Here is a 17,626-nt window from a genome sequence, read left to right on the forward strand (position 1 = left end):
AGTCTTTTTATAAGAATTATACAGAATTATACATAAATTGATATTTGTGATGCATCAAAAAGATGCAAAAAGAAAAGACATTGATTAGTCATGAGAAAAGACAGAGCCCCCTCTAGGGGAGATGGACTCAAGGACTAGAATATGCTTCCTATTGATTTGTGTTAGTGTTTGCTGAAAAAGCTTCTCACTTATGAAAAGAAGGAAATGACTTTGCTTAAAAAGAAAACATGGTCTCCTAACTTCAAATGGGGACATGAATGCCTAAAATGCTAATATCACCTTTACCTGAAAAACAATAATGCAGCTTAAAGGTTCAAATAAAGCCATAAAGTGGCTTGTCTAATTTTGGAACAGTATGGTGTGTGACTGCAGCTATTAATTTATAAATCATGATTTATGACTTATGTGTAAACCTAATTATGTTCAGTTTATTCAATAAATCATCATTCAATCTCAAGTTCTGTTGAAGTGGCCAATTATTCACGAAAGCTTGTTAAAATGAGTTCTTTTAAATGTTTTCATTTATTCATTTTATTTAATTATTGCTACAGCTTATAATGCTGCTCTATTTTTCGAGAGTCTGAAAAGTGGTCAATGTCTGGAATACTCTACCTGACTCTGTAGTTTCTTCCTCAAACCCCAAAAACTTTAACCTTAGACTGTCTACTATTTACCTCACCCCTTTCCTAAGAGGTCTGTAGGGGGCGTGCAAAAGCGCACCAACGTGCCTGCCGTCCCTGTCCTATTGTTTATTTTTCTTATATGTACCCATTTCATGTATTCATAACTATGTATATACTTATACCTATTATCTTGTAAGCGATTGACAAATCAAATCAAATCAATAAATAAATAAAAGCTAACTGTTGCGAAAAATAAATAAAAACAAACAAACATCATTCACTCCTTTTATTCTTTTTCAGATAGGCTACTGCAGCCGGCAGCGAAACTTTCCCTTATTTTAACACTTAGCGTTCCCTTATTTAAAAAAAAATAAAAGCGATGGAAAGAAGTTGCATGTGAAGGCAGGCCGGACAGTTGTAGTTAAGGTAGAAGACATTCCTCACAGATATTTTTAAAGGACCTTCTCATTTCCCTTTATAACTCACTTGGAAGATGCGGGCTGCAACGGCAAAAGGAGGAGGAAGAATCTATTAGCTTTAGCCAATCGCAGAAGAGCAGCGCGCGGTTGCTCGGATACGAATGTAAACGGCAGCGAAAAGCTTCTGCTAAGCGAAGATCTCAAGGTGGTGGGCGCCATGGACCCTGTGAAAGGGGGCGGCCGTCGCCCGGGATCCACGATGCACAAAGCCGAGCTGGAACCCAAGTACGAAGGGAAAGGAGAGGGACGGGAGGCTTTCTGGTGTTTCCGAGATGTGCTTTCCCAAAATACTTTTCTTTTTATTCCCTCCCTTCCCTAAAGTTTATCCGGGAATAAAGGCTATAAAAACAGCCTTTTGTGAAAGCTTTTTGCCTCGCAAACAGATAAATTTGGATTTTGTTAAGATAAGGATCGCCGGGCTTTTTAGTGTGCTTTTCAAGGATTCCACATAAAACAAGATTACCAGCTGTGCACTGCTTCTTTTTTTTTTCTTAAGGGAGCCCAGTTTGTGTGTGTGTGTTTTCATGCCGACAACCTTGGAGACAGTCCTGGGGGTTTGTTGGAAAGAGTACTTTAGAAGTTTCTATTGGAATCCTAGTGTTATATTGAAGAATGGGATTGAAATAAATGAGTTGTCAAGGAAAAGACAGGTGAAAAAGAAATAAATGGTTTGATATTGCTGCAAATGGTGAAGCTGAAGAGAACGCATGGGGATTAAATAAAAACATGTTGATGACATTTTCAAAAGTGCAGAGATGAGACTTTTAAAGAAGAAAGGCAATGTATGAAGCAGATCTGATGAGAGTAAGGATAATGTTGTGCCTTGGCACAACTTACAAAGGTGGAAAGATGGTTTCAAATTTCCTCAACTAGGAGTTTTCATATCCTGAGTTGTTATATCTTGTCATACTTCTCACAGTGTGGAATAGCAGCTTGATAATTTATATAGTTACTACCTGCCTGTCAAAAAGAGGCACTTTGATTTATTGGTTAAAGCACCAGGTTAGAAACCAGAAGACTCACTTTTTGTCCTCTCCTAGGCACAAACCCAGGTGGGAAGAAAACAGTGGCAAACCTCTTTTGAAAAATCTTGCCAGGAAAACCACAGGGACTAACCCATGTAGTCATGATAAACCAAAACTGACTTGAGAGCACAAACCCCCACTAGGAAGCACTTTATTTAATATATGAGAATAGTCATCTATAATTAAAGATATTTCACTTAAAATGTATTTTCCCCCCAAGGTGGGTACAAGGATTCACCAATAGGAAAGTTGGATTTATCAACAACAGGACTGTTTCTTATCCTTGTGGCAATTACATTATCTTTATTGACATTGAAACACGAGAGAGATCATTCTTGCAATGTCACTATGGAAATATTGGAGCCTTTGCACTGAATGCAAGCCAGAATATTGTTGCTTTTTCTGATCGGCAGTTGAATCCTAGAATCTATGTCTACAATTTCCCAGGACTAAAGAAAATAGCAAAATTAAAAGGTGAGGATACTTTTATATACAGCATTATTCCATACATTTATGGCAGCATTCAGTTAAATAAAAGGCCAACATTCATATTTCTATGTCCTTTATTAAATTCCATGCATGTCATGCTCTGCTGCCTCATCATGACAGCAGAATATTCCTGGGAGGGATGAGTGAAGAATGTAGGCATGTATGTGTTGAGGTAATTCCCCGTTAGGAGAATGAGCGCATACAGGGAGACATATTTGAGAGAAGTGTTTGAATAATACACACACAGCACACAGATACACTGTACAGTAAATGTAGGTTTTACTTCCAGAAAGTTTAAGCCAAGTTCAAAATAGACAGTCCAAAGTCATTCACGGTTAAATCAGTCAGTTTTCAATCCAGGGATAATCCAATAACAAAGTCCAGTGTCAAAAACAGTTCAGTAACAGACTTAGATCAAATCCAAGAATAGCAGTCAATTAGAAAGAACTGCAATACTCTCCAACAGAAGGGGGAAAAAAAAAAAGACTTACTGAGACATACTCTCTTCTGAGACTAAGACTAAGACAACCCAGGTTTCTGGCTCCATCTTATGGCCATTTGAGAAACCATACCCAATTACAGTTTTGCATTTTCTTAAAGATACAGTTTTAAAATGTTTATCCTGGTTTATATATTTTCAACCCAAATAGCTGTTAGGTGACTTACATTCCTAACAGTATGCCAATAATACATGTAGGATTGCCTGAGGTGTAAAGATCATTTGCAGCTGCCCAGCAAGCGGGCATTTATATCAGGTAGTAAGCAAGCATTTATATCAGGTGGTACTGATATAGAAAGATGCTGAAGGTAGATGACCCCTTTCAGTGACAAAAGCAAAAACATTTGATGCTATGCAGGAGAAGGTAATATTAAACCACTCCTGTAATTTACCACAAAAACCAAAGGACACCATAGACATAATAAAGCGACTGAAAGTAAAGCGTGAGTGTTGGGGTTGGGTGGCACTCCCTATGATAATCATAAAATATGTCAAAGAATAATGTATGATGTATGAAAAGACAGAGCAGAATGGCAAGTGAGATGAAAAACTAGTAATAGCTGCTGAAAACTGAGGATTAAATTTAAGTACTGTTTGTATATGATTTGGAAATAAGGTTGGGGAAACTCTATATGGTACATGGGGCTGCCTTTTAAGACCCTCCTAAAATTCTGATTTGATCATGATCAGGTGGTTTAAATTTTTGATGGCTTAAAAAAAGCATGTTACATGGCGCCAAAGCAGTTTTAATGAGTTTAATTCAGAGATTATTCATATATCATCACACTGTAGCAGGGGTATCAAACTCAAGGCCCTGCAGGGTGCTTACATTTCACCTGCATGGCTGCTCTGGAAATAGCGAAGGACTGGCCTGCAATGTCTCTGCCACCAAAAAAGGAACTTGGGAGGGCCACATGCGGCTCTCCTGGGATCCATTTTTGCTGGCAGAGGGCTGCAGGAGGATCGTCCCAGCCCCACCCAGGCTACCACAGGGTGCTCTCTGACACGAGTGTTGTCAAGCTGGCCATGCTCACCCCAGCCACAGCACCTCGGCCATGCCCATCCGGCTCCCCGAGGTCAAACACAACCCTGATGTGGTTCTCATTGAAATAGAGTTTGACACCCCTCATTGAAATTGAGTTTGCACTGTACCACAATGTGATGGGAGGGGAAAGCAGGAATAGAGTAACAATAATATGAGATTGGAATAACACACTATAGCATGTATTATGGACTGGCATTTTTTAAAATCTATCTTAAATTTAAAAAAAAACTATATTAAAATATTAAATAAACCTGTTTTAATAAGCTTTAAAGTCTGTGCTACTTTTAACTTTTAGGGCAAGCCAGCCTAGACTATTCCTTGCTTGCATTCAGTCACACAGGTCCCTATCTGGCCAGTTATTCGTCACTACCTGAGTTTTGCCTTTCCATATGGTAAGTGTTGGTTGCATATTTTAATAGGGACAAGTGGGTCAGAATTGCATTCACACAAATTATGGATCAAAATTCTCTATCTTTCTATCTGTACTCATATGCATATAATTCTGCTTGGCTTTTTTGCAAGTGAAGTGATTACACTAACCAGAAATTTACCAAGACAGCATGCAGAAAAGTTTGGATTATGTTGAAATCTAAATTCTTACAAACCATTGTCTAAAGATGGTTTCTGGTTCTAAATCTGTTAAAGAGAAAAAGTCGGAATTCAGGTTCAAAATAACCTTTTTGTCTGTAGTAAATTCCTGCTTAGTTTATTGACTCCCAAATGAAAGAAGAGGCAAGGAAAAGTAGAAACATTATGTTTAAAGCTTAAAATGTAGCATATTTTATGAAAGTGATTGTTTTCAAACTTAGACATGGCAAACTTTTGTCATGGTTGCCTAATTGCAAGGAAAACATTTAAATCTAAATAATAATAAACTAACTAGATTTGTGGTGTTTTCCCCCAAATCATGGTCAGTGTTTTAGTGTATCATGTGGCACCAGCCTGGACACATTGTACAAAACAACAGTTAATGAAAGACTGTTTACAACTGACTGATTTTCCTCTCATAGGTCTGAATAAATTGGCTGAGATTATTTATTCTACACTTGCCTGATAAATTTTTCAAAGGGACCTAAAGTTCTCTGCAGCAGGGATTGAGGCTTTGCTTTATTTTTTTTTTATTTTTTAATTGTTGTCTACTAATATTATATTGCAAAATGCAGTCTGATTACAGTTTTGCTTTTTTGTTTTATTTATTTATTGTTTTGTTGTTTTGACCATTAGAATAGCTTCTGGATTTTTGGAGATAAAATATATATTGACAGAATACTTCGTATATACAACAAATAAAAAATTACTTTCTTTCATTTGTAATTAGGGATTGGCAGAACAAACTTGTATTATGTAGTAAGTCACAACCTGAGATAGAAATAACTGCAATGAGTTTTAATCCTATGAATTGGCATCAGTTATGTTTATTTAATGGAGCCTCTGTGACCCTTTGGACTATTGAAAGAAATAACCAAGAGCACATCTTGATTTCAAAGTAAGTATGATTATGATTTTTATGTTAGAAACAAAATGATATGCTAGAAAAAGTAGAATAAGCTCTTTGACTAGGTTCTGTAGTTTGTGGAGAGCAACTGTCTAGTCAATGTCTCATAGTGGAATATACAGTTTGATATATAGATCTTTTATTATAGATTACACAGTGTAAATATTTTCTCATACTTCACATATTATAAAATATGCTTTATAAATAAGGTGATTATGTTATACTGAAAACAAATGTTCGTATTTTTAATTTATATTTAAAGAATCATTATTCCAAGTTATTTTCCATATGGTTTCAGGCCTGTCAAACTTCCTGCTGAAGATGGATCCTTAACAGATGAGGAAAATAGCTTCTTTTGCCATCCCAGTGTCAGTGATCCTTATTTTGGTCCTGTGCTACCCAATTCAGCCATTGCTGGCTTGGTAGGAGATGAGGCTGAAACATTTAAGGTTAGTTTTATACTTCCTATAATCAGAAATCACTGCTTCTTAGTTAATAACCATAGAGATTAACATACTATGACATATATTTATCCAAAAAAATTCAAAATTAGATTTTTTATTTAATTTTTTAAAATTAAATTTAAAGAAATAAATTTAATTTTTATTTAATTTTAATTTTTAAAAATTAAAATTAAAATGTGTTAAAATAAAAGGGTATTTTTGTGAGGGCATGTCTGTTTGTATCTTTATAGCTCAAGCTCCTGCTATATATGTGTATTTTATGTAATTTTAGGTATTATATTAATATTGGGTATTATCAAATTTACACCTTAGATTTAGATTACTTTTCCTTGACTTTACTTATGAGTCCAGATAAAGCCACCTTATAGAATCCACTCTGATAAAGAGTTATTATTTACTGGTTTCTTTCTTTTGGGGGGGTTTCTTAAACTGGATAATTGTTGGTGGTTATAGACAATTTATTAATGTGTTTCTTGTACTGATGTGACAGTATAGTAAAGACTGACTGACTGAATATATTTATGACATTTTCTTGGCTGTATTACAGAACTGATTTGTGATGGCTTTCTGTGGTTTTTAACATCTTAGTCTAGAGCATAGTAATGTAATTCACAGTGTTCTGAAAACACAGTACTTTAAGAGGAAATAAGTGTTTTCATGAGGGTTTTGGGGTTTTAGTTGTGAAATGTATTTTTTTAACCTTCTCAACTGTTCATTTGTGAGTCTCATTTGTGAGACGGATGGTTCATAAAAACAAGCTAAATAAATAATATGTAGCAAATACTTCCAACATTGGAAGATTTTTAAAGATGTTGGACAACCATTTGTCTGAAGTGGTATAGGGTTTCCTGCCTAGGCAGGGGGTTGGACTAGAAGACCTCCAAGGTCCCTTCCAACTCCATTCTATTCTATTCTATATCCAAGCACAGAATGTTGAGTCATTTATTCTAATAACCTATTAAAGTTATGTTGTAACTTAGTATTTTGGTCTGAGCTTTTATAAAGCTTATTGAATCTGAATAATATTTAGATGAGAATTGTCAGGAAATACCAGAACTGAGCTCTTTATTGAGAGATTGAAAAAATTATCCTAAAAGAAGTCAATTAGAAACCTACATTATATTCAACAAAACTATATACGCTTGTCTATCAAGTAGACAGGAGTCTGATTCAACTTGAGAAAGTCATTACCTTCAGGATCTTGGATGAACCCAGACACCTAGGATACAATAATGGACGAACCCATCAATAACTCACGTTAAGCAAATGATTTAATTAAGTCTGCGGACTAAGCCTTAATACAGGTAGTCCTTGACTTACAACCACAATTGAGGCCAAATTTTCTGTTCTTAAGTGAGACATTTGTTATGTGAATTTTGCCCCATTTTATGACTTTTCTTGCCACAGTTGTTAAGTGAATCACTGCAGTTTATAAGTTAGTAACACGATTGTTAAGTGAATCTGGCTTCCCCTTGATTTTACCTGGTCACATGACCTTGGAATACAGCAATGGTCATAAGTATGAAGCAGTTGCCAAGCATCTGAATTTCGATAACATGATCATGACTTATACTTAGAATAACTTGATTGTCACTTTGAATGTACATTAATCAGCATACATTAAAATGAAATTTCATTGCAAGTGTGAAAATGGTCATACGTTACTTTCTTCAATGCCATTATAACTTTGAACAGTCACTAAATGAACTGTTGTAATTCAAGGACTACCTGTAATAGCTAAACTCCCCTCTTGCTAATATATCTCTTTGTTTTGTTTATATGGATTTCTGTTTTCATAGCTAAATTGACACAGAGTAATTGTTTTCTAAATAATCAAGTCATATGAGGGGAATAGCAAGGAAAACAGAAATTAAAAGTAAGACTATGATATAATCATCAACAATATTTTTTAAAATAAATAGAATGTAAAGTTGTTAAAAGGCTTGAAGGAATGCTAACAATATGTCCTGCAGTACTTCTTTGTACTATCCTCATAATCTTCATCCTATCAGCTCAAAGCACAAGATTAGCAATGGAGATTAATGGGAAGTAACAGAGAGCGACCATTCATTAGGTTTCCAATCAAGTATCATCATTTTTGCATAATAATTGTTAGTCAGATTTATTTAAAAAATTGCCCCTCAAGCATTGGGAATAGTGAATAAGGTACCGATCACACATTCAGCTACTGTTTCTCTTTCAAATGTCAGATGTTCATTAAAGCTCTCAATAAGAAGTTTCTGGAATAAAAAATGGCTTCCCTTCAGGTCTGCAATTCTAGGACATTAAGTCTAACTTAAGGGTATGTGAGAATATACTGTCTAAAGTGCATGTAGTAATTTATATGTAGGATGAATAATCCTGATAAAAACATGTGTATTATATATGCAATATTTGAATACAATTACATTGTAAAATTATATCTTGTTTCTGTATGTAGTTTGTGATTTGTACATTCTTAATTCTTTTGTAACTGAAACTTCTTCTGCCTTCGTAATGATAGCCTAAAGATGATATTCAACCTTGTGTTCACCCAACTGTCCATTGCTGGACTCCAGATTCTGAGCTGTACTTGGGCTGTGAAGAAGGTTATTTCCTGAAAATAGGTGCAGACACATATAGGGCTGGTCTTCTCACTCAAAAACTTTCTCCAGATGCTATTGGTGAGAAACATTTTTTTTCTGATTCATTGGGATTTAAAAACAAACAAAACTAAAGATGTTAGATGCAGAAAATATATAATAGAAAAGACTCAGTACCAAGCTGTAATCAGTCTGAAATTGTAGACAAATCTTGTTTGTGAGCAGGGTCCATAGAGCCCTGTTGTAGATTTGTACTATGTACATTAATTCACTTTATTAATACAAATAATGAAAGTGTATTTTTCCTGATTTAATGGTAATTGATTCTAATGTACTTGCAAATGAGTTATGTAAGCTGCAATTGATACATATAGTCACTTCCTTTCCAGCACAAAAACGGACAACTTTTCGCTCAATGTCACACAGTTCTAGGAAAATGGAAGGTATTTATTTTTTTTAATACTAAATGCCTTTACAGAAAATATTTGCTACTTTGGGTATGTATCCTAATATACTTTATTACAGGGGTGTCAAACTCAAGGCCTGGGGGCTGGATCTGGCCTGCAGGGTACTTAGATCTGGCCCGCAGAGCCACCCTGGAAACAGTGAAGAACTGACCTGCAATGCTTCTGCCAGTAAAAACGGAACTTGGGAGTGCCGTGAGCTCCTGAGCTCCATTTTCACTGGCAAAGGGTTGCAGGAGGCCGTGGCAGTTGAAGACGGAGCTTGGGAGCTTATTTTAGCTGGCAGAGTGCTTGGGCCACCACAGGTGCCTCTGACACAAGTGACATCAAGCTGGTCATGACCACCCTGGCCCCCGAGGTCAAACACAACCCTGATGCAGCCCTCAATGAAACCGAGTTTGACACCCCCGCTTCATTAAATGGGAAATGAATGTTCAAAAGTACATATAGAAATGAGGGATTGTAAATGTCTGCATCAATAATCTCTCCAGTTCTGAGAACTGTGGAATCCTTGGTGTTCTCTGGGATTGGTTATTGCCTGAAGACTTTTTATTGCCCTTGGTAGCATGTGTCAGTCCAAGTAAGTGTGTTCTTTGTTTCCTGTTTTTATACAGTGACTTACCTGGTCAATTTTGGTGGGGGTTTTCTTTTCTTTCCTTGATTCCTTGGTTCTTTGATTAGAAATTTCTTAATAGTTTCTTATTTTCTGCTTGATTTTTTGCCTGGTGTTAATCCCTATTTATCTGAGCTTTGGCTCTAGAGAGAATGTCTTCTAGTTTATTTAGCACAGTTGAGAAAGTCCAGAAATATTTCACAAGAAGAGTTCTCCACTCCTGTATTCGTTGTAGAATACCTTATGCCACCAGACTTGAAATTCTAGACCTAGAAAACCTTGAATTATGCCGTCTTCGGTCTGATCTAAGTGTGGTATATAAAATCATACATTGCAATGAGTTACCTGTCAATGAATACTTCAGCTTCAACCATAACAACACAAGAGCACACAATAGATACAAACTCAAGGTTAGCCACATCAAACTTGATTGCAGGAAATACGACTTCAGCAACAGAGTGGTCAGTGTCTGGAATACTCTACCTGACTCTGTGGTTTCTTCCCAAACCCCAAAAACTTTAACCTTAGACTGTCTACTATTGACCTCACCCCCTTCCTAAGAGGTCTGTAGGGGGCGTGCATAAGCGCACCAACGTGCCAACTGTCCCTGTCCTATTGTTTCTTTTATTTTTCTTATATGTACCCATTTCATGTATTCATAACTATGTTTATACTTATACCTATTATCTTGTAAGTGATTGACAAATCAAATAAATAAATAAAATAAAATAAAAATAAATTGTGAAGCGGTATATAAATCTAAGTGCTCTTGGTATCTCAAAATCTCTCAACAAACCCAATGTTTTGAACAATTGCAGTATTAACTGATAAGGTATTTGTAACCTATCACACATGTAATTTGCATGCAGCTTCTAAAAGCTTGTGCCTTTTAATAACATTCGTTATCCAAAACTAAAAGAGGTTCTCCCTTCCCAAATTAATTAATTGTGAATAGGAAGGATGGAATTACATTCACTAAGTGTACATTCACTAAATATCATTTAAAACAGAGGTCTCCAACCCTGGCAACTTTAACACTTGTGGACTTCAACTCCCATGTTCCTTAGCCAGCTTTTCTGGCTGAGGAACACTGGGAGTTGAAGTCCACAAGTCTTAAAATTGCCAAGGTTGGAGACCTTTGATTTAAAACAAGGAAACATAGAAGAGACAAACAGTGAAATTCAAGTTCTGAAAGGACGAATACATAGTGAAGCTATTGGGATATAACCATGCTACAGTAGATTTCCCCCTTTTCTATTCCACACTGAAGCATTTCTATCCACAGAGGCTCTCCATATGAAGTCTGGATAATCAGGAGGTTCTCTGTTGTAGACACTCACATGGAATGGAACAAAAAGAAGCTAATGTTAGCATTCTAACTGAACAATCACAAGCACATTTACTTCACAGCTATTGAAGCAAAGCTATTAGAAAGCAGTGTAGTTATGCCTGGTTCAATGACATCAACTAGTCTGTTCGGAAAACATTCTTCTATTATTTAGTAAAATCTGTACTTGATTAATGGAGGTAATGAAGTTAAATAATCTATGCAATCTGTATATTACCAAACTTAATTGCTGTATAACTTAAGATATTAAGGGAGATAAAATAAACCAGAAGACTGGTGTAAAGAAACAGTTACTTCGTTTTGTTTTGTTTGGAAATCCCCAAAAACAGACTCTTTCCATTTTAATTTTTTATTAGTTTTTCTCATATATTTCAAACCAGTCAGCTCAAGGATCCCTCAAGTGACATAAAGTGAACAGTGGCCTTTTCTGTTTTTTGGCTGTTATTACCCGTAATCTCGTTATAAAAAGTTTACATCTTTTGCTGTGGGGAAAAAAAACTTTAGCTTTTCCAACTTGAGATCTTGTTTGTCACCAATGAAAAAAATTATTCAGCTTTGGCCATCTTTTGTCTGCTAAATGTTTGCATACTTCACAGTTTTTATCTTATGCCTCTTGTTGTAATTTTTCGCACTGTGATTTTAAATTATCATTAACCAAATTGTATGTATGTATGTATGTATGTATGTACGTACAATGTATATGTTAAATAGTTCATGTTTTAGTAATACTTTCTATAGGTGAGCCAAGGAAGGAATCTCAAAATGTGGTCCTACTTTCTATGGCGCTTCATAAGGATGGACTGTATGCAGCTGGAACTGTAAGGCACTGTTCTGTCAAGTCCTATAATGTTTCACTTCCCAGCTGTTTTTCATAACCCATCCCATAATCCTAGAAATAAAGGAATATGTAAAGAGAAACAGCAATGTTATAAACATTAAAAACTATGAAGACTTTTTCTTCTAATTGCTAATTAGGAACTGCTCAGGATATGTGAAAATTATGTTTATACTTTCAGGATTATATTATTTGTACCACAAAAGAATATATTATATATTCTCATAGCCTTTTAGTATATGATGTGATACAGGAAATGTTCAAGAACAAGCGAACAAGTAGCTGTAAATGAAGAATCAGAAATGACAACTTTCTTTTAAAAATATTTTTGAGAACACAAATGTTGAGTTAGTAACCAATGAATTATGTGGACTATCTAAACATGCAAATTGATTAAATATGCATTTTCAGTACACATGTATCTCTATCACCCCCTTCTGCAAGTTTTAGGAACAATAAATATGTAAAGATGTCCAGAAGATCTATTACCATTCCAATATTTACCTAGCTTCTGCTATAATAATGACATTAATAATAATACTTTATTTGCGGTCACAGACCAAAACACAAGTACAACAAAAGAAGAGCATGGGAAAATTAGTCATGAACAATTGGCCAGCAAAAACTTGACTAAGGGGAATTACAGCATTCTCCTCTGTTGGTTACAGCTCTTAAAAAAAAAAAAAGGAAACCTGAGAAGTGGTGTATGAGGAGCCATCCCCATGACAATATAAGAACAAATTACTAACATTGGGTCTAGAAGGGTCTGTTTCAAGGAGAGACAGTAACTTAGATCTGCCTGCGTTATACATAAGGCAATGTAAAAGGACATGCTCCACAGTTTCAACCTCAGCTCTGTCACAGGGGCATAGCTTCTCGTTAATCAGGAGCCTCTTAAATTGTCCATTCAGTAGTGCTGAGGGCAAGACATTAAAGCAAGCTAGGGAGAAAGCTCTTCTATACTTGGGAATGGTTAGAGTGTCAAAATAGGAAGCCATCCTCAGTCCGTAATTATTAAATTGGCTGAAGATCAGAGGGGAGCAAGTTTTGTTAGCTCTGGCTCATAGATATTGCAAGTCAATGTCCACAAGCCATTGGACTACCCTAAATTGGGCGTCCTTAAGGCCATAATCTCCCAGGGCATCCCCCGTAAAACTTAGCAGGTGTAATTTCTTCATCAGCTCCCACTCCCAACGAGAAATATGAGAGTCAGCAAATGCCAGGGAGAGGTAGCTACCAGGAACTGCCAGAAAGAGCACCCCAAACCACCATTTAAAGGTGTTAATGCACGCCATACATTCGACTGATTGAGTGCCCAGTTCCAGGTACATCGGAGCAAAACCAGCACAAGGAGGAAGACAGCTGGGTTCTTGCAATACAATCCTTGAAGCCCCATATCCATATGGGAATTCCGTAAAGAGTTTGACTTCTGCTATAGTAGTAATAGTAATTAAATTTTTTATAAATGTTTTAGGGAACAGACTTCACATGTATTTTTTATATTACCATATGTCTGCAAAATAGTTATTGTCACCAATAAGAGGCTGAGACTAAGAAAGATTGGCTTGTTAAGTTCTTGAAGGAGATCCTATTGAAGGAATCAGATTTATATCTCAGTTGCCAAAGGATAGACATTGGAAAGACAGAAACCAGCTTTTCCCAGACTTGAAATAATTGGTTGTCTAGTTTCAAGTTTATTAAGTGCTGCACCAAGTATCTGTTAATTTGGAAAAACAGGAGCTAAAAAACCTCACTTCTTGAAAGTCTTTGAAATTATGGCATCAATCAACTTTATGTATATTTTTCTCTCCTTGTCTATATGGGAGGTTCTAATTTAGTCAAACCACATTTGAGACTTTTCTGGCAGATCAAATCAGGTAATCGAGAAGTCAGAAGAAGAATTACTGCTGAACCCATGATTGGAGCTTTAGAGTTACTTGATCACCATTTTACACTAGGTTGCAGGCATTATTCAGACATTGCAACAGGCATTTTCTGCACATCAACTAGTTAACTCAGGTTTCATTGCTTTTTAGGAGCTAGGAATTACTAAAAGTTTGCAATGAAAAAAGAAATTATCAGGATACTGAATTTTAGATGGTTGTCACATAAAAGAAAAGCAATCATATATATAGAAAATGAAGTTCTGTGTAAAAAGTAACCAAATATAGACAAGCTTATCATATATATTAATTGTGAAGAGCATTTTAACAACTATGAAAGTTCCATGCATGAATGTGAGATAAATTGTGATGTAATAAATTGTGATGTAATAAGCCACTAAAAATAGGGAATGGAGTTATTTTTACAAGGGTTATATCCAGTTTCTAGATGTTAAAATGAGCAACAAATTAAAATGAAGTAATATGACTATTTTCACAAAATGTGGCATAGAAGCTTATTAAAGTAAAGATGCTAGTTGTCCATACTTATAATTTTTAATATGGATATCCATATATCCAAATAGATATATAAATAATAAACTGCATATATTTGGATATCCAATGAATTTTGTTTTTTACAAAATAAGTATAGCGTGAGAAATAAATTGTACTGAATTTATAATTGTGCAAAGCAAATATCAATTATTACTTTAAGAGATGTTTCATGTATAAATTACCCCTAAATTAATGTTCACCTATATGGATTTTCTAATCTTGGGTATTGGGAGGAATAATTTAAATCAAGAAAATGAAGGAAGACTTTAAATCTCATAACCTTTCCCATAATTATAACCTAATTCCACATGTTCGTTTTCATCCATACACTTTTGAATATAAAAGAGAGATGAGAGATTCACTTAGGGATTTCCAAGGTCAATATACTTTGGTTTCAAATATTCTCTGATATTCATACAAAATAGTTTTCAAATAACACACTGCTGTGCATGGTGGTTTTTTGGGAGTGAGGGGGTTGGGAAAGTTGGTATGAAATGTGAAGCTTATGGTGTATGTGTATATTTTTTCCCTAGGATGGTTTTGTTCGCCTTTATAAAATCAAGAGCACAAGCTTTCAAGCAGAAGATTGCTTTGAAATTGAAGAGCCAATAACAACTCTTTTCTTCTCCCCTGATTACATTTACCTGCTTGTAGAAACAGAAAAGGTACTTTGGCAAACTTCTTATATATGAGATTCCCAGTTAAATATGTATTTATTAGAATTTTTTTCATATGACAAAATCAAGCCTAACATAATTTAATGTGATGATTCTTTCAGTGAATACAAGTGATTGCTATCAAATGAGGGATTGATCTATTTAGATCAGAAGCAAATAACCCAAGATCAGGCTGATTTGTTACTAATGAGATGAGGCTCTAGTAAAATTAAGGACTGAAAGAATAACAGTTTTAATTGAATTATTTCACTCAATGTTGTTGTACCGTTTGTTTTCTTATATTATTATCTTGTAGTGAAAGGCTTTTTGTCTGTTTCAGATTAAACATTTTACAAGTAGTTATTCTATGTGAAACAATATTAATGCTTAAAAAGTTGAAAACCCTTCCAAATTTCCCAGTGAAACAACTGCTTGGGCATTCTATTTCTGACATCCACTCAGGATTAGACTGGATGGATCTGTACTTTTCAATATTTTTAGACCATTCTGTTATATAGATACCTCCAGATTAGTTTTTAACATATATATAAAAGTACACATTATATATAAAAGTACACATTAGAGTATAGATTTTCCTAGCCACTGTAAGGGAGATGTTTCACACTTGTACAATGCTCAAAAAAATCAAGTTCAGAATAGGTTTGTCTCATAAGTCTTATTTGGATCATTTTGGATCCATTTTGGAAGTGTTTTTTTGAGCAATAGAATAAATATTTTTTTCATTCTATTGGATTTTAATGCAAAACATTAAAATTACCTAAAATGGTAAAAATTTGGGTTGAGATAACCCTTTGGGGGAGGACATTCAATAAAAGAGATGGTATTGAAGCAATTGCTTCCACTAATAATAACCATTTTTCACATAATGAGCTATTCAGAGAAAGTTTCTAAAGACATTCTCAATAACTTAGTATTTTATAGTTTTACAGAAAGGTTTTGCCGAAAGGAAGTAGTGACAGTTTTCAGACACCTATACAATATGCCAGAAAATTAATGTAATGTGATGTATGCCTTCATCCTGAGTTCAGTCACAAGTGGCAAAATAAGATATGTATATTTTCCTAAAATAATTAAGAATATGTATGAATGCTTTCTCTGATCTTTTCATCATGGATCATTTCTAATTAATAGGGATCACTTTATATATTTAATCCAAATTCAAATGAAGATGTTATTGCATTACTGGATGCAAGTATGAGCCAGTTCTTAGCAGCTGATTTTATTGTGCCAGGCAACACACACTGTGTGGTAAGAACATTTTATTTGTATTAATTGGCAGAAAAGGGAAACCATTTTTTTTTCAGAATTTTTAGTGTCATTTTGCAATATCATTTAATGAATACTCCCCCCATGGCAGTATCTAAATGAGGCTTGAAATTATATGTTTGTATTAGTTGCTTAATTTTTTATTCTACTCATTTTCCCAAACAATCTGCTTATTTAAATAAGGCACGTTATAGTTCTAAGCAAACAGATCAGTGACTTGTTTTTTCAGTGCATATGGATTATAAAAAGATGCAAGCTAGTCTTGTTCAGTTCAGCTATTGTAGAAGGAAAATAATATCCATAATATTGTATATTAAAATAGAATAGCAAAGGAACTTCAAGCTTATAAAGCCATTAGATAGTATCAAAATAAAAAAAAATCCTTTAGAAAAATCTCACCCAAAGGAAGGATAACAAACATACACAAATTCATAAACTTACTCAAGTGCATGCAGTATGTGAGGAAACACACTATAAAGGTAGGAAAGGACAATATAATTTTTCCAAAGGAATTCTTAAGACAAGTTAGAGTTAATTTTTACCCCCTTTTTCAGTCATTTCATATTTATTAAGTTAAAAAAACTAGTTTTCTTTAATTAACATTTTTTCTGTTGCTTAAGTTTTATACTAAAATGAAGGTTAAAGTGAGAATTCAAAAGATGAAATTTAATTAATGATTAAGAAAAATAAAAAAATTAAATTTAAAAATAGAAAAAAGGTGTTTATAAGAAAAAACATCCAAGCGACTTCTATTGTTCTTTTTGCACCTTAAGCCCTTAACTAGTGGCTGAAAAGTTTGGCCCTACTTACCAGAGGAGAAAATGGGTGAAGAATAGATATCAGCATGATGTAGTAATTGAGGTCAGCTTGGTAGATTTTTCTTAATGGGTGTACTGTGAGGAGATAATGTAAAGCACACTTTTTAATGGATACTGTGAGGGCTATCACCACACTTACTAGTGAAATAATTTTATACAATGTAAATAAAATACACAAATTGCCCATGTGTACCAAATCACCTACTGACTTAATATTAACTGCTAGGGTATAAAATAATCTGCTTCTATGCTGCATGTTAATTTAAGACATTGTATATCTGTTGCATGTTTATCCTTTTTAAAATTATTTTGGTGCATTATACTTTGATTTGATCCATAAGAACTTAGTGTGTGTGTGGTGTGTGTGTGTGTGTGTGTGTTGTGTTTTAATTATTTATGGTAAGCTGCCTAAAGTTACCCTGTGGAAAAAATGGGCAGCCAATAAATTTTACAATTTTACAAATAA

The 17,626-nt window shown here is 34.6% G+C and overlaps 1 protein-coding gene across 1 annotated transcript in view; it reads left to right on the forward strand.

The window, feature by feature from the left end:
• The first annotated feature begins 1,173 nt into the window (after positions 1–1,173).
• The window catches only part of CFAP43 (cilia and flagella associated protein 43), a 66,145-nt gene continuing 49,692 nt past the window's right edge, over positions 1,174–17,626 (forward strand). The window contains exons 1-10 of the mRNA XM_087932779.1: positions 1,174–1,327; positions 2,348–2,601; positions 4,456–4,552; positions 5,479–5,646; positions 5,954–6,104; positions 8,623–8,782; positions 9,091–9,144; positions 11,865–11,944; positions 14,933–15,064; positions 16,208–16,324. Of these exons, the coding sequence (XP_087788905.1) occupies positions 1,260–1,327; positions 2,348–2,601; positions 4,456–4,552; positions 5,479–5,646; positions 5,954–6,104; positions 8,623–8,782; positions 9,091–9,144; positions 11,865–11,944; positions 14,933–15,064; positions 16,208–16,324 (1,281 nt within the window). The 5' untranslated portion in view covers positions 1,174–1,259. The remainder of the gene's footprint in view (positions 1,328–2,347; positions 2,602–4,455; positions 4,553–5,478; positions 5,647–5,953; positions 6,105–8,622; positions 8,783–9,090; positions 9,145–11,864; positions 11,945–14,932; positions 15,065–16,207; positions 16,325–17,626) is intronic.

Source organism: Pseudonaja textilis, chromosome 4 (assembly GCF_049901715.1).
Source record: "Pseudonaja textilis isolate UNSWEBS1 chromosome 4, rPseTex1.2, whole genome shotgun sequence".
In the NCBI taxonomy this organism is placed as follows: domain Eukaryota; kingdom Metazoa; phylum Chordata; class Lepidosauria; order Squamata; family Elapidae; genus Pseudonaja; species Pseudonaja textilis.